Consider the following 21,240-nt stretch of genomic DNA (forward strand, 5'->3'; position numbering starts at 1 on the left):
ATCAACTCTAATTATTATCATTGAATCCCCCTGATTTTTAGCAATAACCCTGATGTTTCTTTAAAGTTCTTTAACATTTCTTTAGCTAATTCTTGAATATCTTGAGTTATCATTCTTGTATTTTAGATTAGTTACTCTTAGTTAATTCTTGTATCGTGAGTTAGTTCTAAAATAAACTAACTCAAATCCTAAAAATTTAGTTCTAAAATAATTAACTTCAACAACTTTGGAAAGTTTTAGGCTTTCCCTCTCATTAATAAAATACATAAGCATTATTCAGTAAAATTTCCTAAAGTTTCTGCATTACTGCATCAGAAACCCAATCTACTCCGTCTAAAATTCACCTTGACTCAACACCCTCTTTTACTCCAATAACCGTGACAGCATGTTAATCCATGTATTCAAAGTAATCATCTATCAACTAAATAATTGAACATAAAACGACCATGAGGAATGACATGGCTATTTTTCTCCTGTTTGGACTAAAATTTACATTTTGAAATCTTAATACCAATTAGAACACTCTAAAAGTTCGAACCAACTGCAGATTTATGCTCAAAACCAAAACTATATCAATACAATAACTCAATATCACTTGCTAAATCCTAAATCTACAACATAATAGACATTATCCATTCTGAAAGAAAGTCTAGTACAACTCCAGAAGAAGAAAGATAAAAACCACAGCACGTGGGGGAGTAATGTTTAATCCCATCTTTAATAAAATATAGGGAAAACATATTCCCAAGTCAAAAACAACCCAATGAACAAAAGAAGTACAGGTGTATGAAATATAAGAAGAAGCCAACTTGATGTTGAAAGTTGAGCATAATTATAATAACTATACCTGGACCTCCATATGAGAATGAATATCTTCTATCTTCACTCGTCCAGAAGCAATGTTTCTGGGCAAAAAAAAGGTTTATGATATATGGAGTAAGGGAACAAAGAATGTTAATTGCTGACTGATAAGAGCAGTTCAAGTTTAACAGCATAAACCAAACTAAATCTTGTATGATTTTAAAGCAACTAAATAGATGTATAAAAATAGTACAAAAAAGCTAGCTTGCCACATACATGAATAGAAATTATCAGAGTCAAAAAAGAAAACATTCTGTGACCATATTCATGGTATAACTATGTCTTTACATAAACAAGAGAGTTTTGGATTGAATTGGTATTCCCACCCAATAGCCCATGTGTCAAAAAATGAATCGTGGAACCAAGGTACTTTGGTTAACAAACTACCTCAATAAGGTAAGAAATCCAAAAGAATATCATGTTCTATGCCCTCTGGTGATGGTATTAAATATGAATCCACGTAATAAACAAAATGGAAAACATAACAAAATAGCACATATATCAAAATAAATGCAACAGTTTATTTTGCATGCTTCGATTTCTGTTTTCCAACTACCTAAGTATTTCAGACGATAAAACATCCTAAGACAATAAATGCCATGACCAATGACAGTGATGGATGACCCTAAAAATGATGAACAAACAACCAAATAAACAACACATAGGTAGGTATTAAATTATTAATTCAAGAAATCTTTGAGCTTTCTTGTATACATAGATACATACATGTACGTATGTGAGTGTATACATATATATATATATATATATATATATATATATATATATATATATATATATCCAAGTTACAACCGTTTCCAGCATTTCATCATGATGCAATAAGATGGAAGCCAAAAGAGAAAACAATTGAACAAGCTATCCAGTATAATTTTGTTGTCAACACAAAAGAAATCCCTTGAAATTGATTAAGAAGAGTTAAATAAATAAACGCAAATTAGCAGATCTGTTTATCAAAAATATACTTCAGGAAGATATCCAATATAATTTTGTTGCCAGCACAAAAGAATACTAAACCAGGACTTACTCATGGTTGTTGCATTCAACATTTTTCTGACATAGGATGCCAGCTGAAGACCGCAGTGACAAATCAATGTGTGTTGTACCTTTGACTGCATGGGTAATTTCTATAACCTTGCACTTGACAAATTGTCCTTCTTTATATCCACACAATGGATCAGGCACCAAATGATCTGTAAGTTCTGTATAGTGAACCCTGCCAAACAAATGGGGACCAATTTGCACGAGCAGTCCACCAACGCCTGGAAGTATTTTTGATATTCTTCCCCCAACAATATCTCCTTCATTTAAATGACATATAATTTTCTTGCAAACATCAGTTGGCAAATTACTAATTTTCAAATTTTCTTGGTCACTTTTTCCAGACGGGATGGCAGATAAATGATGCAAAACCAACCGTAAGATTTTTTTCTCGCCAATAATGTTAGATATGTATCCAGAAACAGCCCTTCCAACATAGAAGCGCTTGGAGAACTCCTGAAGCTCAATAGGCTCTGAAGAACTATCGAGAATAAATAGTTGGGCAGTCACTTGCCGAGTAACAGCTAACCATGCCCAGTCACCATTTACATTGCTTACATAAGCAGTGACACGTTGTCCAATTGAAAACCCCAAATCTTCATTTACAATCTCACCTCCCACGCCACTGAAATCTGGTTTTAGACCATACATTAGACACTACACTGACAATTTTACTCAAGTATACTAGTTATATGATAGTAACTAAACCAGCCAATATATCACTATTCATCAACAAAAATTGACAAAAACAAAACAACAAAAACAAAAAACACATAAAATCATAACCATAAAAGTACCCAAGCTTGGCCACAAAATCAAACCCCTCCCCATTAGTAAATTCATAGCCTAAACAACCAATTGGAAGGCATTTCTATAATGCAGGCCTTGGGTGGTGTAAATATTTTTATTCCTCGTTCACAAATCATAGAATAAATATTCAATATTTCTTTTTGTAATCCAGATATTGGTGTTCACCCTTTTTTGAATATGAAATATCCGTTTCTTAACAATTTAAAATAAATAAAGCAATAAGATGCCCGTGTAGCTAAAGAAATATCTAACACAATCAGCAGGTCCAGTCAACAAAAATAACATCGCATACACAAGAAATGCACCAACTATTTGAATTTAGGGTTCTATTGGATGAAATTAAAAGTTTATGGTTGAAACCGACTCCATGCCTTGAAGTAAAGTTCAAAAACATCAATCAATACCAAAAGAATTTTATCAAAGAAATATATTATAGACTTATTTGCTTTACCTTTAAGAACTTCAGGTTTTACAGACAACTCCCATAGATAGCCCTTCCCTTTATTAGCTGAATGATCAACAACCCTTGCAACTACGGTTTGCCCAACCCTAAAGTTACTAAATGGAGCTTCTGAAGCTTCATCAGGCGTATTGCTAACCTGCACAAAACTGGTCAAGCTTGTTGAACATGATAATCGGACTGGTTGCAAGATAAATTTGTAAATTTACCTCTGTCACATGAATTCGACCACGTAATCCAACTCCAAATTTCAATCTCATTTCAAGGGGTTGAACATCAATGATCTGGAAGCCATTGCATCAAATAAGAATTCTATATACAATTTCCATGGTAGCAACAAATGTAAAACAAAAAACGTGATCTCGATGCAAGCGTTCCTAATAAGAGAAATGAGAATGAGGTCCTAATGGCTCAACTACTAAGAGAACTGAGAATGAAGTCCTAAAAGCTCAACCAACATAAAGACTCGAGGAAAAACACCTACCTCTGCATGAACCAGAGATCCCACTTCACATGAAGAGTTCTTCCTAGACCGTTTTGAACCAGGTGTAACAATGGTTTCACTTATTGACTTCAGAAGCAGTAGCAGTCTCCCAAAAGTTGAAGGACATGGAAGAGCCACAACCGTGGCAACGACGCTGCTTTGATTTCATGCACAAACCACTTGTAAAATTAGAAAGATACAAGTCCAAGGGTAAAGAAAGCCAAAAAAATAAATCTGAAAGAAGTAAACAAGCCAAGCAGCAGAGTAAAACCCGAATGCCAGGAAAAGCACCAGGTTACCTAGTATATGCCTTGTCATGCAAATAATGAATATTTTAGCTAGCCCCGTAATAGCACAGCCCCAATAACTAGACCATAATAAAACTTAGTGCCAGGAAAAAGAAACCGGTGTCCCACAGACTCCTAACACCCCAAACTAAGGAAAATATGACAAAAAAAATGTCTGCAGTTTCAAGGAAGGATGAAGATGAAAAGCAGAAAACAGGGAGCCTTTTGCTTGTTCATTTTTTTTGGCACTGATAGGTAAGATGCTGTTTTTCACCTTTGTCCAACTGTAAATTGCTTCTGATGGATCCTTTGGGTATTGTAATCATACATTGATGCATAACCAATAGCATAACCAAACTCTGGCAGTGAAAGGACCTATAATGAAGTAAAATAGAAATCAGAAAAGGATTGAAATGTGAAACAACACACAAATATAATATCCTCCTCTTTTTTCACAAAAAAAAGAGAAGTAAAGAAGACTAAACAATAACATCAAAAACATACCAGATAGTTCTCCTTCACAGCTTCCACTACAGTATGCACAGCCTGATTCATCTCTAAGTGCGTCAATGCCTCTGCCATCCTTTTCTGTTGCCAAAGTACATATAGATGTATAAATCAATAAATCATAACGTCAGATCTGAGAGAGATATTATCATCTCTGATGATGATAACAGTATCAACGACAGGAAGATAATTAAAATTTGAACAGCTCAAAAACACCAAATAAATATCGGTTAAAATCAAAACAAGGTGTGTCTAGATTATCTCACTTATCAGAAGCAGAATAGAAACGGCATACATACATACACATAGAGAGAGAGAGAGAGAACTGAATATTAGACTTCACCTTCCTATTAGTTTGTCGGCTAGAACTTTTTCCCATCCATTTACCAACTAATTCAGGTTTTAAGGATAAATCAACAAGCCGTTCAGTTTTAGAGACATCAAGAACGGCAGCCTGAATGGTAGAACCCGTTTCCACTGTGGACCCACTCACTGCACAGATTATATCACATGGTTACAAGCAGTTTTCTATTGAAATCAGTTGGATAATAAAAATAGGTTAAAATATCATTTTGATCCCTATGCTTTAGAGTTTGGTCAATCTTAGTCTCTGTACTTTTAAATGTTCAATTTTAGTCCCTAGATTTTCAATAAATCTTAAATTTAGTCCCTTCAACTAGTTTATTGTAGTTTCTTTCATCACATTTTATTTTGTATTAGAATTTTCACTATAAATTTTAAAATATATTCACAAACTGTTTCTTTTCATAAAATTTATTACAATTATTTAATCTATTTCAATAAATATTAATGTTGAGGGACTCAATTTAAGATTTACTTAAAGTACAAGGACTAAAACTGAACACATTTTCAAAGTATAGGAACCAAAATGGTATTTTAACCATAAAAATAATACGATAGAACTTACATCCATGTAGTGCAATAAAACCAAAAACGTCATGGTATTTTTCAAAGCTAATAGTAACTCCAATATCCTTGACCTCTTGAACTTCTCCCTCAACCACACTACCAATTGCAAATCCTTCTGCCCAGTTTGATTCATCCAATGATTGGAGCTTTGCAATCTGTACAGAATCATGTCAATTCAAAGCATTCAAAGTATAATCAAAATTAGCTGATATACATAGTAAGATTAGAGAATATGTGGTCTGAAAGGTCTTGAAAGATCAACTTCATGTGACTAGTTCACTTTTTTTCTTTTTCTTGTTTGAAAGATAACCCAGCTTTCATCAAGAAAGAAGGAAAGAACACAAGAACAAGACCAAAAAATAAAAAGCCAAGTTTCCATAGGGGGATCCAATCAAACAATAAAAAATAATAAAACCTACCAAGTAATTACAAAAATATTTAACCACCAAGAAATATGAAACCTAACAAGGGACCAAACATCCACCAACGTCCTCTTAACCCTCTAAACAGTAATATTTCTCACACTCAAAGACCCTACAAAACAACATCCCACCCACAGCGACAAAAAAAAGACAAACAGAAAGTCCGTAAAAGAGTAAATAAAGAAGGAATTTCTCAATCATGGAGCCACTATCCCCCAGGCATGGAAGGTGAAAACCGCCTCAAAGAGAAACCTCAAAAAATCATGTAATTTGTTTGCAGTTTAAGACAAGTAAAAAAGGAAGCAGGGAACTCTTTTTATTTAAAAAGAATCTACAAGTTCTTTACACCAAAAACAAAATAAAAATATTATAGCCATAGAGAAAAATTGAATCCTTTAAAATCAATATGAAGAAACAATATCATTTTTAAGAAAACCATGAAAATATTGATAAAAAGTAAAGAATATCTAAGAAATTAAAAGTTAGCAAGACATATGTGCATATCCACCCCTTCTAACCTATTAATAACCAATTCTAATTTTTTACTTTTCTTGGAATATTTCACGGCATCAACATTTCAAAGATATTTATTTTGACACTACCAAAAGTTTGACCCTTCAACTTTTCTATCAATATTAACATTTTACTCTTACAATAGATGATAGTAATTTGTCAACATATGCCCCACCCACCAAATCTGTACCTTCTCTTCTGTAGAAAAGAATTCCTGAATAAAGGAAGCATCGGTTGAAAAGCAAGTAGACTGCTTCAAAGAAAGTGTGATTCTACCTGTTTCACCACTAACCTGAATTATCAAAATACAATTACATATCAGTTCAGAACCAAATATCCTTCTACTTTAAAACTGTGCATACTCTTCCTAAAAACAGGTCACTGACATCAACTATTTTACTGCGAACAGATTGTCCAATGTAATATGCTTCACGTAGATCCAATTTTTGGTCTTCCATAGCCTGAAGCATAAGAATGCATAGATGAGATTCGGAATTAATACAATTCTAATAATACAGAAAAAGATCTTCTGAAGAAACCTGTTACCTTATTTCGTGGAGAAAAGCCAGTTAAACGTCCTAGGAAGCGAACAAAACAACCTACTTCTATTATATTACAAATGAATCCCTGGAAGAGAAATCAGATTGACGGAATGAATTGAGGTACAGAGCAAGAGAAATCACATTAAGACACATTGATGTTTGACCTATACTTGCATATAACGGCCACTTACATGGATAATAGAATCTGGATGTACATGGCTCGAATCAGATGGAAGCATATGAGCCAATTTGATTAGAGATTGTTTTGCAGAGAGGATTAAACTTTCACCTTCAATATCTGAAAATAGTGGGAGAAGAATTACCAAAGCATAACATCAAAATCATGAATGAATTTACAGACGAAGTAGTGCCACAGAAAGAAAAGTTAGGTGTTATACGGAAAGCACAAAAGAAAACAAAAAAACAATGGTACAGTCCTAACAATATTTCAAAAAGTTCCAGATACTCGTAAAATCATAGGCAGCAACAAGTGCTGTCCACCTTTTCACAAAATAAAGCAAAACAGAACCAACTTAATTGAGCATTTCAAATCCCCCAACAACTTTACCGATAAACTCAATTCTTTTTTTAATACAATAAATGTATTATAAATTATATAATATTACAAAATAATAATTATATAAATATTGTAGGTTAAATTGTAAATTTGGTCTCTATAGTTTAAAAAGATAGAATTTAGTCCCTATGGTTTATATTTAGAATTTAGTCCCTTTGGTTTATATTTAGAACTTAGTCCCTTTGGTTTGATAAAATCATAGAAAATGTCATGTTTGTAGAGACTATTTAGGAAGGTTTTTCAAACCATAAAGACCATATATGAGGTCCTATTCTATAGAGACTAAATTCTTACTTTCTCCAAACCATAAGGACTAGATTTGCAATTTAACCATTTTTATAAAATATAGACTATATTCATAGATAAATTAATAATAGCTTATCGTCAACTAAATCTTAATGAATAAGTAAGTCTAATTTTATGATTTATAAATATATAGTATCAAACACGATTCAACATTTTTCTGATTTATAAATATCTATCAAACAAAATTTAACATTTTCTTAAATTAGAATACAATTTCTAAATTTGTCACCAAACACACATCTGAAAACATAAAATACAACTTTGTTTTCATTGAATCCCTTGTTTAAAAAAATTCTATTTTCAAATTATCTACCAAACAAACCCTAAATTATTGATAGTTACAATGCATGCATTTATATGCACGGTGAAAATCAAGTTAAATTACAAATCTACTCCTTATGGTTTGAAGCAAGTTAGAATTTAGTCCCCCTAGTTTTCAAAGTTAGAACTTATTCCTTATGATTGGATAAAATCTCATAAATAGCCCGTTAGTTTGATAAAATCCTCATATATAGTCCATACCATAGGAACCGTTTACGAGAGTCTTATCAAAACCATAAACGAGTAATTTATAGCTGTCTCCAAAATATATAGTCCAAATTTGCAATTTAACCCCGAGAATAATATGCTAACAAGCACAAAAATGAACACGTGACACATACATCAATTCCTAAAAAAGTGGAATGCGACAACAGGAGACACAACAGTTCCTTTATTTAAAATATTTGTATTTTGCCAAATTTTAAATATTTAATTAATTTAAGACTTCAAAGTAGATTTGGTATCTAAATTTTATAGTTAAACAAGTGATGGCGAGAGATTTTGAACTTTTAACCTTTAGGTCGAGGGAAAGCATATGTGTTAACTAGTTGACTTATGCCTAGATCGGCACTTGGAATCATAGAAACTTTTGTTCGGATAGCATTTTCACGACCGATCACAAAGTAAAAGACCACCTCACATTTCCAATCACAAAAAAACAATAATAATAATAATAAATTAAAATAGAACTAATAGATTTTTCCAACTAATCCTAATCCAATCACCAACTACTACTAATCATGTCACTTTTCCATGAGGCAACTGGTCAACTAACTTCATCAACTACTTACATCATTTCTTAAAAGCTAAGAAACTAAAAATGTCTCCTTTGAAAGTTCAAGGACCAAATAGGCACCTAAAAACCCCTACTTCAAACCTCAAACTAGAAACATAGTTGCCTGTAATCATAATAATTATTGAAATGAACAACATAATAGTAATTATAGTTAGAAACTCAAATTTTTAAATTATATAGACGGTTGTTTATAGTTTTGATTCTAGAGTTTCTAATTCTATAATTTATATATTCTGCCGATATCAATATTTAAAACCTTGCCTATCTGTAACTACCCAATACCAAATACATTACCATAGGTCCATAACTAACCAACTACAAATAACCTAGTGCTTTCAATACTTCCCTAGTAATATTCTTAAGAGAAGATATTGAATTTTTCAAAATAAGAAACTTTAAACTTGAATTTGCAAAATAATGTGAAATAATAAAGTTACCTAGTACAAGGAGTTGATCAAATTGATATCCAGGCTTCAACACGGCCTTCATCAAAGAAGCGTGCGCTGCAAGTAAGTGTCACTAATTAGAAAAATAAAAATAAGTAAATATAACATATATACATCCACAAGAAAGGGAAAATGCACATTCATGTATGTTAAAGGTAAATATATACCCTGATGATCTGACAGATGTTCTGTGGATATTCTTCCCCTTGAATAACCGGTTCTATTTATATACAATGTTACATGGGTCTCAGTTATTTCATCAACCACACCCGTTACAATACAACCCAAGTCAACCTTTGTGTCTTCAGAAACCCTGTAATTGAGTTCTCCAATGATAATGACACTGGTCAGAACTTATATTGCATGTAGTTACCAATTCTTCATTTCTTATTTCTAAAAAAGAAAAATAAAATCATAAGAAATGTTAATTTTTTCCTTTCTCAAAATAGCCAAGGACCGGAGTCGATCCATTTTGCTTTTCCCATTTCATAGTAATTCCTACAAACAAATCAGTTATTTTTCATCCCTTTTTAAAGGATACACAACTTTTCATCACGAAAATGGAAAGAGAGTAATGCTCTAAATACTTAGTAATCAAACAAAATAGAGGAAATAAATAACCTCAGGACCCAGTAAGGACCTTGCCTATCTGAGATGGGTACTTCACTAACCTACTTCTATTTTCTGACAAGAAACCAAAACTTCGTAGAAACGAGCATTCCAACTGACACCGTAAACAGTACATAATCACAAGAATTAACAAAAGAATTACTCATTCATTTACCCTACTTGGATACTTCTAGAATTTCAGAAGGCATATTTATAATATTAGTTCCACACGTAGAAATGAAATGATCACACTTATCTGAGTATGAGGTAAATAGAATCAAACCTTGCAGGCTTCATTACAAAACTAAGGCTAATTCGCTTGGAGGAGGGAGTAGAGCTTGTTATTCTACATTTGATAACTTGCCCAATATGATACGTTGAACTTGGATCAGAACCAGGTTCTATTCCCAGCTCAAATCTGAACAATAACAGGAAAATTAGCTTTACAGTAACAGGCAAATAATAATTAACTTCCACAAATAGCATAGTCAAACTAGCAGTATACATGAATTTGCTACACAAGAATGCAGCAAAATCAACAGCATAAGCAACCGTCACTCCTCACTATAAATTCATGCAATTTCATTGAAAATGAAGTTAATAAAAAAAAAAAAAAGAAAAAAAAAGAGCAGATACAAACCTAACGTGAAAACAACAATAATCATACACCTAGGATTTTGAGTCGGTTGAGATAAAGAATAGGATTGACATATAATTTCTGCCTCAAGGCAAATGAAAATTTGGAACAAAGAAGACAAGTAGAGTAAAAGTCAAAATAGCCATATCTGAAATCAAAATATTTATTTTCTTTTTTCTAGAACAATTTTCATTTGAGAAAAAATCAAGAAATACAAAGCCGTACAAAAAATCAGGCCCACAAAAGGGAGCACCCTAGAAGAAGAATCCCCAATCTAATAAAACAAGGCTAAAGAATAATTACTAAAAGAACTTGTCACATATGCCCAAAGAGATGTGTTAAAATTAACCAAGAACCAAACAATGAAACGTTCCCTCTCCACCCCTAAAAAAATCCTTCTATTTCTCTCAACCCAAGACGGCCCACAACAACGTGCACACACCAACCTTCCAAAAAACCCCAATCTACCTCTAGGTGGGGATGGAAGAACTCCTCAATCTAAACACTAAAGTCCCTCGCTATGTAGCCCCAAAGAAAAGTTGTGGGCTTGAAATATTTGAAAGGCCCAACAAGTGGAAATTAATTTTAATTGGAGAGGAAACAACAATGCAAGAGCTTGAACACAAAACCTCCATTGACCACCTGCTCTAATACCATCTTAAGTCACCAATTCACCCAAAAGCTTAAACTAGTGGTTGAAGTCAAATTTAATCATATATCACTAACCGTTTCAAACCAATTGCATAAAGACAAGTGCAATTCCAGAATAAGTGATCCAAGTATTTCCCACCCCAAACAAAGAATACAGCAAAAGGCCAAACACCATGGACATCTTCCTTAAAAGCCTATATGAGGTATTAACTCAAATAAAAAACTTCACCTTTGGCTTTGGGACTTTCACCTTCCAACTTGTCATTTCTCTAAAGGGAGACTCTAGTGAGTATCGAGAAAAAGATTACAAGAAATCCATCATAGGGGTTACGACTCTGACAACGAAAATCCTTTCTCCCTTGCCTAGCCACAACATCCTCCAACAAACAAAGGAGGGACCACAACCTCGTATAAAATATAAATATTAATACACATACACCTCCATGTAATCTAAAATATTATTACTGCATAATATATTTTTAAGATGGATAACTGCTTATTTACTTATACACGTCGGCCAAAAAAGAGTACCCTTTCTCTTAGGTCTAAACTCAAACTCTGTCATCAAAGATATGAGTTGAGACATGTGGTATTTTTCGTATCAAACAATAGACGATACAACCCAAATAAGAGAGTTATTGAGACTACTCATATAGGGAAAATGATATAAACGGAAACATAACTCTGTTTGTCCTCTTTGTTTGAAGGCCAACGAGACTCTACTCCATCTCCTTTTTCTATGCCCATTCTCTTTCTTCTGCTGGAATAGAATCTTCTCCATTTTCATTATTGCTTGGGTTTTTATGGCACCCTTTGTTCCTCGGTTCTTCAACTTCTGAAGGGTCCACTGCTTCCCTAAGAATCGTAGACTAATATGGTTAAATTTATCAAAAGTTCTCTCTGAACTGTGGTTTGGGAGAAACCAGAGGATTTTTCACGATAAGGAAAAACCTAGTCCAGAAATTCTTCTCTCTGCAGAGTGAAACATGGCAGCTTGGAGTTTCTTGAACAAGGATTCTGGGGCTTACACCATTCAAGATATTTGCATCAATTGGGCAATTTTCTTCTCCCAACCAACCCTTTAATCTTTGTTTTGACAAGCCTTTTTGGAGCTTCTTTTCTATTCTGTTTTTGGATTTCTCAGCAGCTGTTTTGTTTGGCACAGCTATTTCGTCACTGGTGTTGTTATTGTATTGCCTCTAATTTTCGCATTTTCTCTCTCTCGACCCTATGTAGTTGTGCTGGACTCAATTGTGTATTATCTAGCACATCGTCTGTTTTGGTCAGTGTTATAATTGGGATATGAAGTTTTTGTGATAAGGGGGTGTCAACCTAGTTGAGATGCCCGGGTGCACCTTCTGATCCCCTTGCTTTTTGTTCTTTAGGTTGTTTTATTACGCTCAATGTATACATCTCTTGTACTTTGAGTTTATATTTAATAAAGAAGTTTGTCTTCGTTGCAAAAATAACAGCCAACAGGCGAGTGGTGGAGAGAACCCCTCGCCAAACAACTAATACAATAGACTAAGAATCATGGAGAGTTCTTGAAGTCGAAGTATTATTCAAGTTGACGGAAAATGATAACAATGCCCCTTTAAATAGGCCTAGAAGGGAAAGGCTTGTTCACACCTAACTAGCCATTCCTAACCTCTTTTTTGTTTTTTCTTTTTTTTTTATATCAATAGTGTCCGGAGCAGTATTGAGATTGTCTCCTTTTTTACCACTAGGTCAAACCCATATGGTTAACATAATACTAATCTCTTTAGATAAACCCCAAGAGTAAGGGCATGTTCACACCTATTCTAAAACAAAATTAGGAATTGAAGTATTTAATAAACGGAAAATAATAGAATACCAATACAAATTATAAGAAATACAATCAGCCTAAATACTTAGGAATTACCCAAAAGGCCCCTACATGACACCCACTTATCCTCTCAAAAATATGCTTCCTTCCCATCACAATTAATCAGGTAAGAAAGAAAGAGAGCTCATTGGGCATATCTATCCACCAAGTTTTGTGAGTGCTTTTAATCCCACCAGACACCACTCAAAAGGATGACTCAAACTTGATCATAATAATCCTATACCAAAGGGTTCTAGGCTCTAGGAGTAACACCAAAGTAATTTAGCCAACATGATTTTGTTATGAGCCCTTAAATTCTCTACTTCTAACCCAACAAGGTCTACTGGCTTCCCTATCATATTCCAACTCACAATGTGTGAAAAATGAAGTGACAGTGCTTGGTACTACTACAATATTCAAAGAGTACATTATGGAGATACAATATGCAAATCTTGAAAACAGGAAAATTATACTTAGGTCAAACACATAAGATGGTAAGTTCCAACTTGCCTAGGAGCAAAACCTTGAACCCCATTGTAAAACCTGACAAAGCAACCATGTTTTTCAATCTTCGTTATCCAGCCATGGGTCACTAACCCTGCAGTAGCATCAGCATATGAACTAAGAACCTCCAATTTTGATTTTACCTGTAAATTGGCATGTATCAGAATAACCAAGTAGATACTAGTTATGAGTATCTTGAAGGAAAAAGCAGGGTTTTAATGCACGTGCAAGAAAGCAGCTCACGATACTCTTCAATTGCTACAACTACAACCATCAAACTTAAGAAGTTTACATATTGTTCTTTTTCATATTTCTATTGGAGGAAAATTTAAACTAAGAATTCTTTTATAGAATCAACAACTTTTATTGAGAAAAATTAAACAGAGAATAGACAGATGGTTCACAATGCATGATGGCCAAAACATGGAAAAAAGTGTGGAAAGAGAGAAGTCCCTTTAACATGTAAAATAATGAAGCCTACACATTGGAGCCCCCTAAGAATACTAAAAGCAATCCTTGTTCAATATTGAAGGATGAGACAAAAAGTCGGGGCATTTAATGACTGAAAACAAACTAGTTGTTCCGTACTAAAACTGTAAACGAGTAAATAAGAAGCTAATTGATAAGCTATAAGCTGTAATTGATTAATAAAGAGGAACTGTTAGACCCCCAATTATGCACACGCACCAGAGAAGGGGAAAACCAGGAAAGTTGGGGAATGTAGGCACAGAAAGAGTGGTTACGTGAAGTGGGGACCATCCATGGGGGGTTATGAGGGGTTTTGGGAATCATTTGGAGGTGTGAAGAATTTGGGAGCTTCTTGAAGCTTTGGGAGAAGGAGGCGCTCTCAAATCAGCCCTTATCTTGTCACTGGTTCTTTGTTCTTTATTTTCTTCTTCTAATTGCGTTGTTTGGGATTTGTCCTAGAGACTATGTAGTATCCTTTGGAATTGTACCTAGTGAATATCAGTCCGGCAAGTGATTTTTTTTTTTTTTTTTTTTTGAAACGGAGACATACTACTTTATTATTAATAAACAACTCAAAGTACAAGAGATATTCAGTTCAGCGAATGTTTATCCATGTTCTTGTCTTGTTGGGTATTGTTTTCCGAGTGCAGTGACAATGATACCTAACAAATTGGCATCAGAGACATTCTTCATCCAGGGACAAACGATGACATTGAAAGAAACAGAAGATAAGGTGGAAGCCCATGATCAGGATATTGCGAGTCAAAAGGATATGGTTTTTCCAAAGTTACCTTGAGTAGAGATAAGGATGGGACACTGGTAAACGGAGGATCCCAGAGGAAGGAGAAGTATACTGAAGCTGAGGAAGGTGAATCCTCTCAAGTGATACGGGGGAACACAGGAGTAAGTATAAGACTTGAGATACCCATTTTCAAGGGAGATCATCCAGATTTGAGGCTGTATAGGGCGGAACATAATTTTGATATTCACGAGTTAACATAAGAGAAGAAACTCAAGGCTGTTTTGGTGAGGTTTATATGGAAGTCATCAATTGGTATCATTGGACCAATAATCGGAATCCAATTAGATATTGAAGGAACTGAAGAAACACAAGTTTGATCATTATCGCACTATAAAGGAAGGAAATCGGACCAGGCAATTCTTGGCCATAAAGCAAGAAGGATCCTACAAGGAATATCGGAAGTGGTTTGAAAGATACCTTGCCTCGTTGCCAAAGATCCGAAGGAGTGTACATAAGCTAGGTTGGAGGAAAAATATGGACCAACCAAAGTAACCGAGTTGGCAAAAATCAAACTCAATCGATTCAATATGCAAGGGTCAAACCAACCCAAAAATTTCGGGTTGGCCGAGTTGGGTTGGCATGGTGAAAACAATCGCTTACCAAGTCAACACGATAGTTTAGCATGGTTAACAAGATCGTTTAGATTTAAAGCTATTTTCCCATCATTTAAAAAGAACTACATGATCGTGTAAATATGATCTAAACGATGGCTTAACTATCAACATGATCGTTTACATTTGAAGCCCTTTTCACATTGTTTAAAAAGAACTACATGATTGTGTGAATATAATCTAAACGATCCCTTACTAGTCAGCACGATCGTTTAGATTTGAAGCCCTTTTTCCATCGTTTGATCGTGAGGATATGATCTAAACGATCGCTTACCTAGTCAACACAATCATTTAGCATGGCAACACAATCGTTTACATTTGAAGCCGATGGGACCAATGAGTAAATGACAGGTTTTGTATATATATATATGTGATTGACAACAACATTGATTAGTCACTTCGCTTTTGAAGTTCAAAAAGGAACTCAGTCTCGTAACAAGACTATCGTGACTTCACCCACGTAACTTCGAGAGAAGGAATGCCTCCTCCCAAAGGGCATCCAAAAAAGGTCACTTTCATGGCGGATAGAGAAAATCCTCTTGGTCAAGTGGTGGAAAGGAGAAATTACGCAGTTTCCCAAGATGATCTTTTTGATGCCGTGTAAGCAAAGGAAAGGAGAGTGGGAAGAGCCCCTCTCCTTTCAATAGAGTGGCTTCGCTCCTCTCCTTCTGTTTTGAGTCGAGTTCAATGAGCTTCTCAAATTCTTTGATCCTTTCAGTCAAGCGCATTTCTTTAAGAAAAAGAAGAGAAAACAAGTATATATATATATACACACACTATATGCATAACCGAGTTGGGTTGGGTCAACCCTACCATTATTTGCACAACCAGGGACCCAACTCAACTTTTTTTTCTCCAATTTTCTAATCCTACCGAACCCTTACGGTTTGGGTTGGGTAATTCAGGTTAATCGAGTTACCGATTTTTTCGAACACCTCTTGATCTTTGACGCAGTTTGAAAGGGTACATTTATAAATGAATTGGCACCAAAATTAAAGGTTAAAATGGAGAGTAAACATCCGATCGTTTTGGAGCCAGCCATGAGGGAAGTTCAAGCCCTTGATGAAAATTCCTAGGCATTAATGGAGATTGAGGAAGCCAGCGGCATGTACTTTTCGAGGAAGGAGGTGAAATTGAAAGAGCTGGGAAAACCGGGTCATGAGCAGTACGATCGACCCAATACCCTGCGCATCCAAGTACTTGATATATTGGGGGCACGAAAAAGGGACATTCATACCTAACAGAAACATCTATATAACAAACAAACAATTTTATTAATGAACAGACTTGTTTCCTCTTTAAAAACAAAAAACAATAGAAATGAATGTGATCAGTTGGATAGGAAGTTCTCTTTTTTGTAATTACATTCATGTCACTGAAATGATTTGTTTGCTAAAAAAGTCTTCGTTGTAATTTAACACAGGACTTGGAGAATGACTCTCCTCCCTTCCCTCCGTTCGTCCCTGACCATACTTCGACTCCCTTTTTCTCCTCCAGCATTTGTCATCCTTCTTTTCGGTAAGTTCTCTAAAGCCGGAATCTTCTCGTTCATCCCTATTTCAGCAGCAATCTGGTTTTGGTGAAAATGGAAGTAGAAAGATGCAAAGTAGTGAATGCCCCTTACTATATTTTGGTTCGACAAAGATTACTTCCATATAGAAGACATGGAAGCTCGGAAGATCTTGTCATTATTAGACACTCAATTTAAATGGCTCTTGAAGGAAATTTCTGAATTCTTGCGTAGCCCCAAGAATGGTTTTCTTCTTCAAAATGGTTTTGATGATTTTGGAAGTACAAGGCTCTTAAAATTTAGGACAAAAGTACGTTGGGTATGAGGGGTGTAGCTTAAAAGAGGAACAAAAATTTTATCCTTCATCCATATATGTCCGGGTGTCTCTCGACAAGGTTGGAAATCCTTTCACAAAATGCTGGAAATATTCTTGACGAAGCACGATTATTCAAGTTGGTACAGAAATCATCTCCAGACCTCCTTGCAACCCCCTTTTGAGTCATTAAGAGCAAGTTATGCTAAAAAGGTGATGCTTAACGGACCCCATGTTCAAGAATCGTGAAAACGGAGCATTTCTTCCCCTGTTCTGACTTCAAAATTTCAGATTGCAACTCGGCACTAGATCATTAAAAATCCAGAAGTTTTAAAAGACTTCGATAATCTATAGGTAATTTCAAGATTATTTGCATTTGATGATTGGAAGGAAATTAGAAAAACCTTGAAAGATCTTTTTCAATCAAAGATAATTATTAATCCATTGTTTGCAGAGAATGCTTTGATTAAATTGGACGAAGGGTCTCTAGAAGAGTTTGTTGGAAGAGAAGAGGTATAGCAAGTAATGGGTCCTTTTCATTTAAAGTTTGAGAAATGGAGTAAAAGTAAACATAGCAAACCATATGTTATTGAAGGCTATGGAGGATAGATTAAAATAAAAAACCTCCCTCTTGATTATTGGAGCAACCAGACGTTCAAAGTTAGGATATCATTTTGGAGGTCTAGAAAATATTGCTTCTGAAACGTTCAACCTTCTAAATGTTTCTGAAGCAAATATTCAAGTAAAAAGAAATTAATCTCAACATGTTTAGTTCTATCATGTTGAATTGGTTGTTAGCAATACTAATAGCGGCTTTACAAAAAAGTTTCATTGGTGTCTCACAATTCTGATGAAGATCAAATAGGAATTTCTGGAGCCAAATTTCCTCACAAATTCCCAAACTCATAGCTCAATATTCGACCTCAGCACTACTCCTGACCATAACACTTTGTTTCTTACTCCTCCAAGTTACAAGATTTCCTCATACAAAGGTACAATAACCAGAGGTAGACTTCTTATCAACAATAGATCCTGGTCAATCTAAGTCGGTATACGTCTCAATAGTTTTCCTGTCTTTCTGAACATCAATCCTTCACTAGGAGTTGTTTTTAAGTATCTCAATATTCTGTTTACAGCCTCCAATGTGTTCTTCATAGGGAGCATGCATGAACTGACTCACAGTACTCAGAGCAAAGAAAATATTTGGTCGAGTATGGAACAAACCAATCAACTTACCCACGAGGCGTTAATATCGTTCTTTATCAACTAAAACTTTATCATCTGAATTTCCAAGTTTTACGGTTGAATTTAATGGAAGTATCCGCAGGACACCCCAGCATACCTGTCTCGGTCAGCAAATCAATGGTATACTTCCACAGAGATTCGGAGATACCTTATTTAGATCTAGCTACCTCCATTCCAAGGAAATATTTCAGATTTCCCAAGTTTTTGATTTCAAACTCATAACTCATCCTCTATTTCAATTGGATGATTTCAACGTGGTCGTCCCCAGATAGACGATGTCATCAACATAAACAATCAATACTGCAACCTTTCCAGCCTAAGAGACCTTTGTAAACAAAGTAAGGTCGGAATGCCCCTAACTATACCCTAGGAACTTGACAAAGGTAGTAAACCTATCAAACCATGTTATAGGTCACTGTTTCAAACCATACAAAAAATTTGAAGTTTACACACCTAATGACCGAACTGAGCTTCAAACCCTAGGGGAGGTCTATTGTAGACTTTCTCCTCTACCTCTAGGTCTCTATTCACGAATGCATTCTTGACATCTAGCTGATAAAGAGGTCAGTCTTTGTTCACAGAAAGATAACAGGACTCTAACAGTATTTAGTTTGGCAACTGGGGAAAAGTTTCTGAATAATCAACACCATAAATCTGAGTAAACCCTGCAACTAACCTCGTCTTGTGTTTGTCAAAGGTTCCATCCACCGTGTATTTGAGAGTGAATACATATTTGCATCCCACAGTTTTATGTTCCCTATGTAGAGCATAAATCTCCCAAGTCTTGTTCTTCTCAAGGGCCCACATCTCTTCCATGACAGCATTTTTCCACTCAGGACATTCTAAAACAATGTGGATATTTTTTGGTATCACGATAGAGTCAAAACTGGCTGTGAAGGCTCTAAACTGAGGAGATAGGTTCTCATAAAAAACATAATTAGCAATAGAGTGCTTAGTGCAAGACTTGATACCCCTTCCTTAGCGCAATAAGCGAATCAAGAGACGGATTATACTTACTGATATTTTCTAAACGATCCTCCCTAATTTTATTTATAGTAACTCTTGCACTGACCTTATTTTCATCATTACTGCCCTTTCCATCCAGGATGACCTTAGTATCAATATTACCCTGTTCACATATATTTTCAGGAAGTCTCTTGAACTAGTCATTTTCACTTATTTTACTGTCAATATGTGAGTCAATAGAATCAATCATACCTTGATCTCGTGAAAGTTCAAAATCTTGGATTAGATCCAGCTGATTAGCAGGAGATCCAACTTCCTTTCTAAGTTTCCTCCTATAGTAGGTTTTCCAAGGAACTTGGTTCATAGGTAGGACTATGTATTGAGGATCTAGGCTTGGTATGGTAATGACAGTATGACTAGTAGACTCTAAAGGTATCACACAGTTAAAGTTAGACTCTTCACTCTCACTCTCACTCTTCCCCTAAAGAAGGCCAACAAGAAAGAAAGAACTATTCTCAATAAAGGTAAAATCCATGGAGACAAAGTACTTAGGAGCAGACGGATGAAAGCATTTATAGTCTCGTTGATGCAGAGGGTAACCACCAAAAACACATGCCTAAGCACTTTGTCGACCATGTAACTTCCAACACTATTCTTCGGTATCCCATTATCTTTTGCAATGCTCACAGATAGGAATTGGTTTTCCATAGCGCTTGTGGGCTTCGAACTAAAAGCAGAAGAGTCTATAGCTGGAGTTGTCGAAATGCTCATAGCCCTTGTGTGGTCTTCCTCAAAACGGATTTCAAAACAAACTTCCATCAAGGAAAGAATCAGTCTCTAGCCTAGTATATGCCATCGATCTACATCAAACTTAGAATTAAGACCAATAAGAAAGTCATAAATCCTGTCAATCTCTTCAATTCTAGGGTATTGTAAATCATCATTGGGACTGCTCCAGACTAGTTCTCTGCATAGGTTCATTTTCTGCTAGATAAGAGAAAGCTTATTAAAAACAGATGTGAAATACATGGTTTTGCTTGCATGCATGAACATGCTTCCTTAGCATGTATAGGCAAGAGACATTTTGCGTTCGAAGTATAGTGTTAATGTCTAAATCATGGCCCATATATCTTTGGTTGTTGCAGCATACGGTAATGGCTTGTCAATCTAGGGTTCCATAATGTTGATCAATATGGATCTAAGAAGAGAGTCCTCTGCCTTCCGGTGGAGGACGAGGTATATCCCCTGTCAGGAAACCAAATTTATGTCATCCTTCAAGGACCAATTTCACAAATTGAGACCTTGCGAAATAGTTATAGAAATTCAACTTTTTCCCTAAAAAATGATATCTGGTAGATTGTACCACTGTATTAGCCACAGAAGAAGAGGATAAAGTGGGGAACGAAGTTACCGAACACTCTGAGTACATCGATACAGGAGTGTTGGATATTGTCCCTAAGGTAGCCACAATTGCTGCAATCTATTGCTGAAGTCCTTCCAATTACTGCTGAGTTATTCTCGTAGAGGAAGCTTGCACATTAGGGTTGGAATGTGCAAGATTCAATAACTTCAAATGTTGAGTAAATTAGAGGATTCTTAACCTCGAAACAATATCTAAGGTCAATAGGTGGCAAGGCATACAGATTTGACGGTGTGGTCGGTCAGAATTAGGTGACAGAACCCGAATCGAGGCGTAGAGAGCAATATAGGCTGCAGATGAAGAAGAGGGTTGCACAAATGGGATGGTTGAAACTATCTAA

The 21,240-nt window shown here is 35.2% G+C and overlaps 1 protein-coding gene across 1 annotated transcript in view; it reads right to left on the reverse strand.

The window, feature by feature from the left end:
- The window catches only part of LOC103486130 (rRNA biogenesis protein RRP5), a 41,210-nt gene that overhangs the window by 10,290 nt on the left and 9,680 nt on the right, over positions 1-21,240 (reverse strand). Inside the window, exons 14-30 of the mRNA XM_008443986.3 lie at positions 13,572-13,708; positions 10,211-10,345; positions 9,486-9,631; positions 9,310-9,375; positions 7,064-7,170; positions 6,877-6,957; positions 6,717-6,791; positions 6,521-6,622; positions 5,394-5,550; positions 4,809-4,957; positions 4,463-4,546; positions 4,233-4,333; positions 3,672-3,825; positions 3,397-3,471; positions 3,179-3,326; positions 1,904-2,549; positions 848-905 (exon numbers count right to left, since the gene is read on the reverse strand). Of these exons, the coding sequence (XP_008442208.2) occupies positions 848-905; positions 1,904-2,549; positions 3,179-3,326; positions 3,397-3,471; positions 3,672-3,825; positions 4,233-4,333; positions 4,463-4,546; positions 4,809-4,957; positions 5,394-5,550; positions 6,521-6,622; positions 6,717-6,791; positions 6,877-6,957; positions 7,064-7,170; positions 9,310-9,375; positions 9,486-9,631; positions 10,211-10,345; positions 13,572-13,708 (2,421 nt within the window). The remainder of the gene's footprint in view (positions 1-847; positions 906-1,903; positions 2,550-3,178; positions 3,327-3,396; positions 3,472-3,671; positions 3,826-4,232; positions 4,334-4,462; positions 4,547-4,808; positions 4,958-5,393; positions 5,551-6,520; positions 6,623-6,716; positions 6,792-6,876; positions 6,958-7,063; positions 7,171-9,309; positions 9,376-9,485; positions 9,632-10,210; positions 10,346-13,571; positions 13,709-21,240) is intronic.

This window comes from Cucumis melo, chromosome 8 (assembly GCF_025177605.1).
Source record: "Cucumis melo cultivar AY chromosome 8, USDA_Cmelo_AY_1.0, whole genome shotgun sequence".
Lineage (NCBI taxonomy): Eukaryota > Viridiplantae > Streptophyta > Magnoliopsida > Cucurbitales > Cucurbitaceae > Cucumis > Cucumis melo.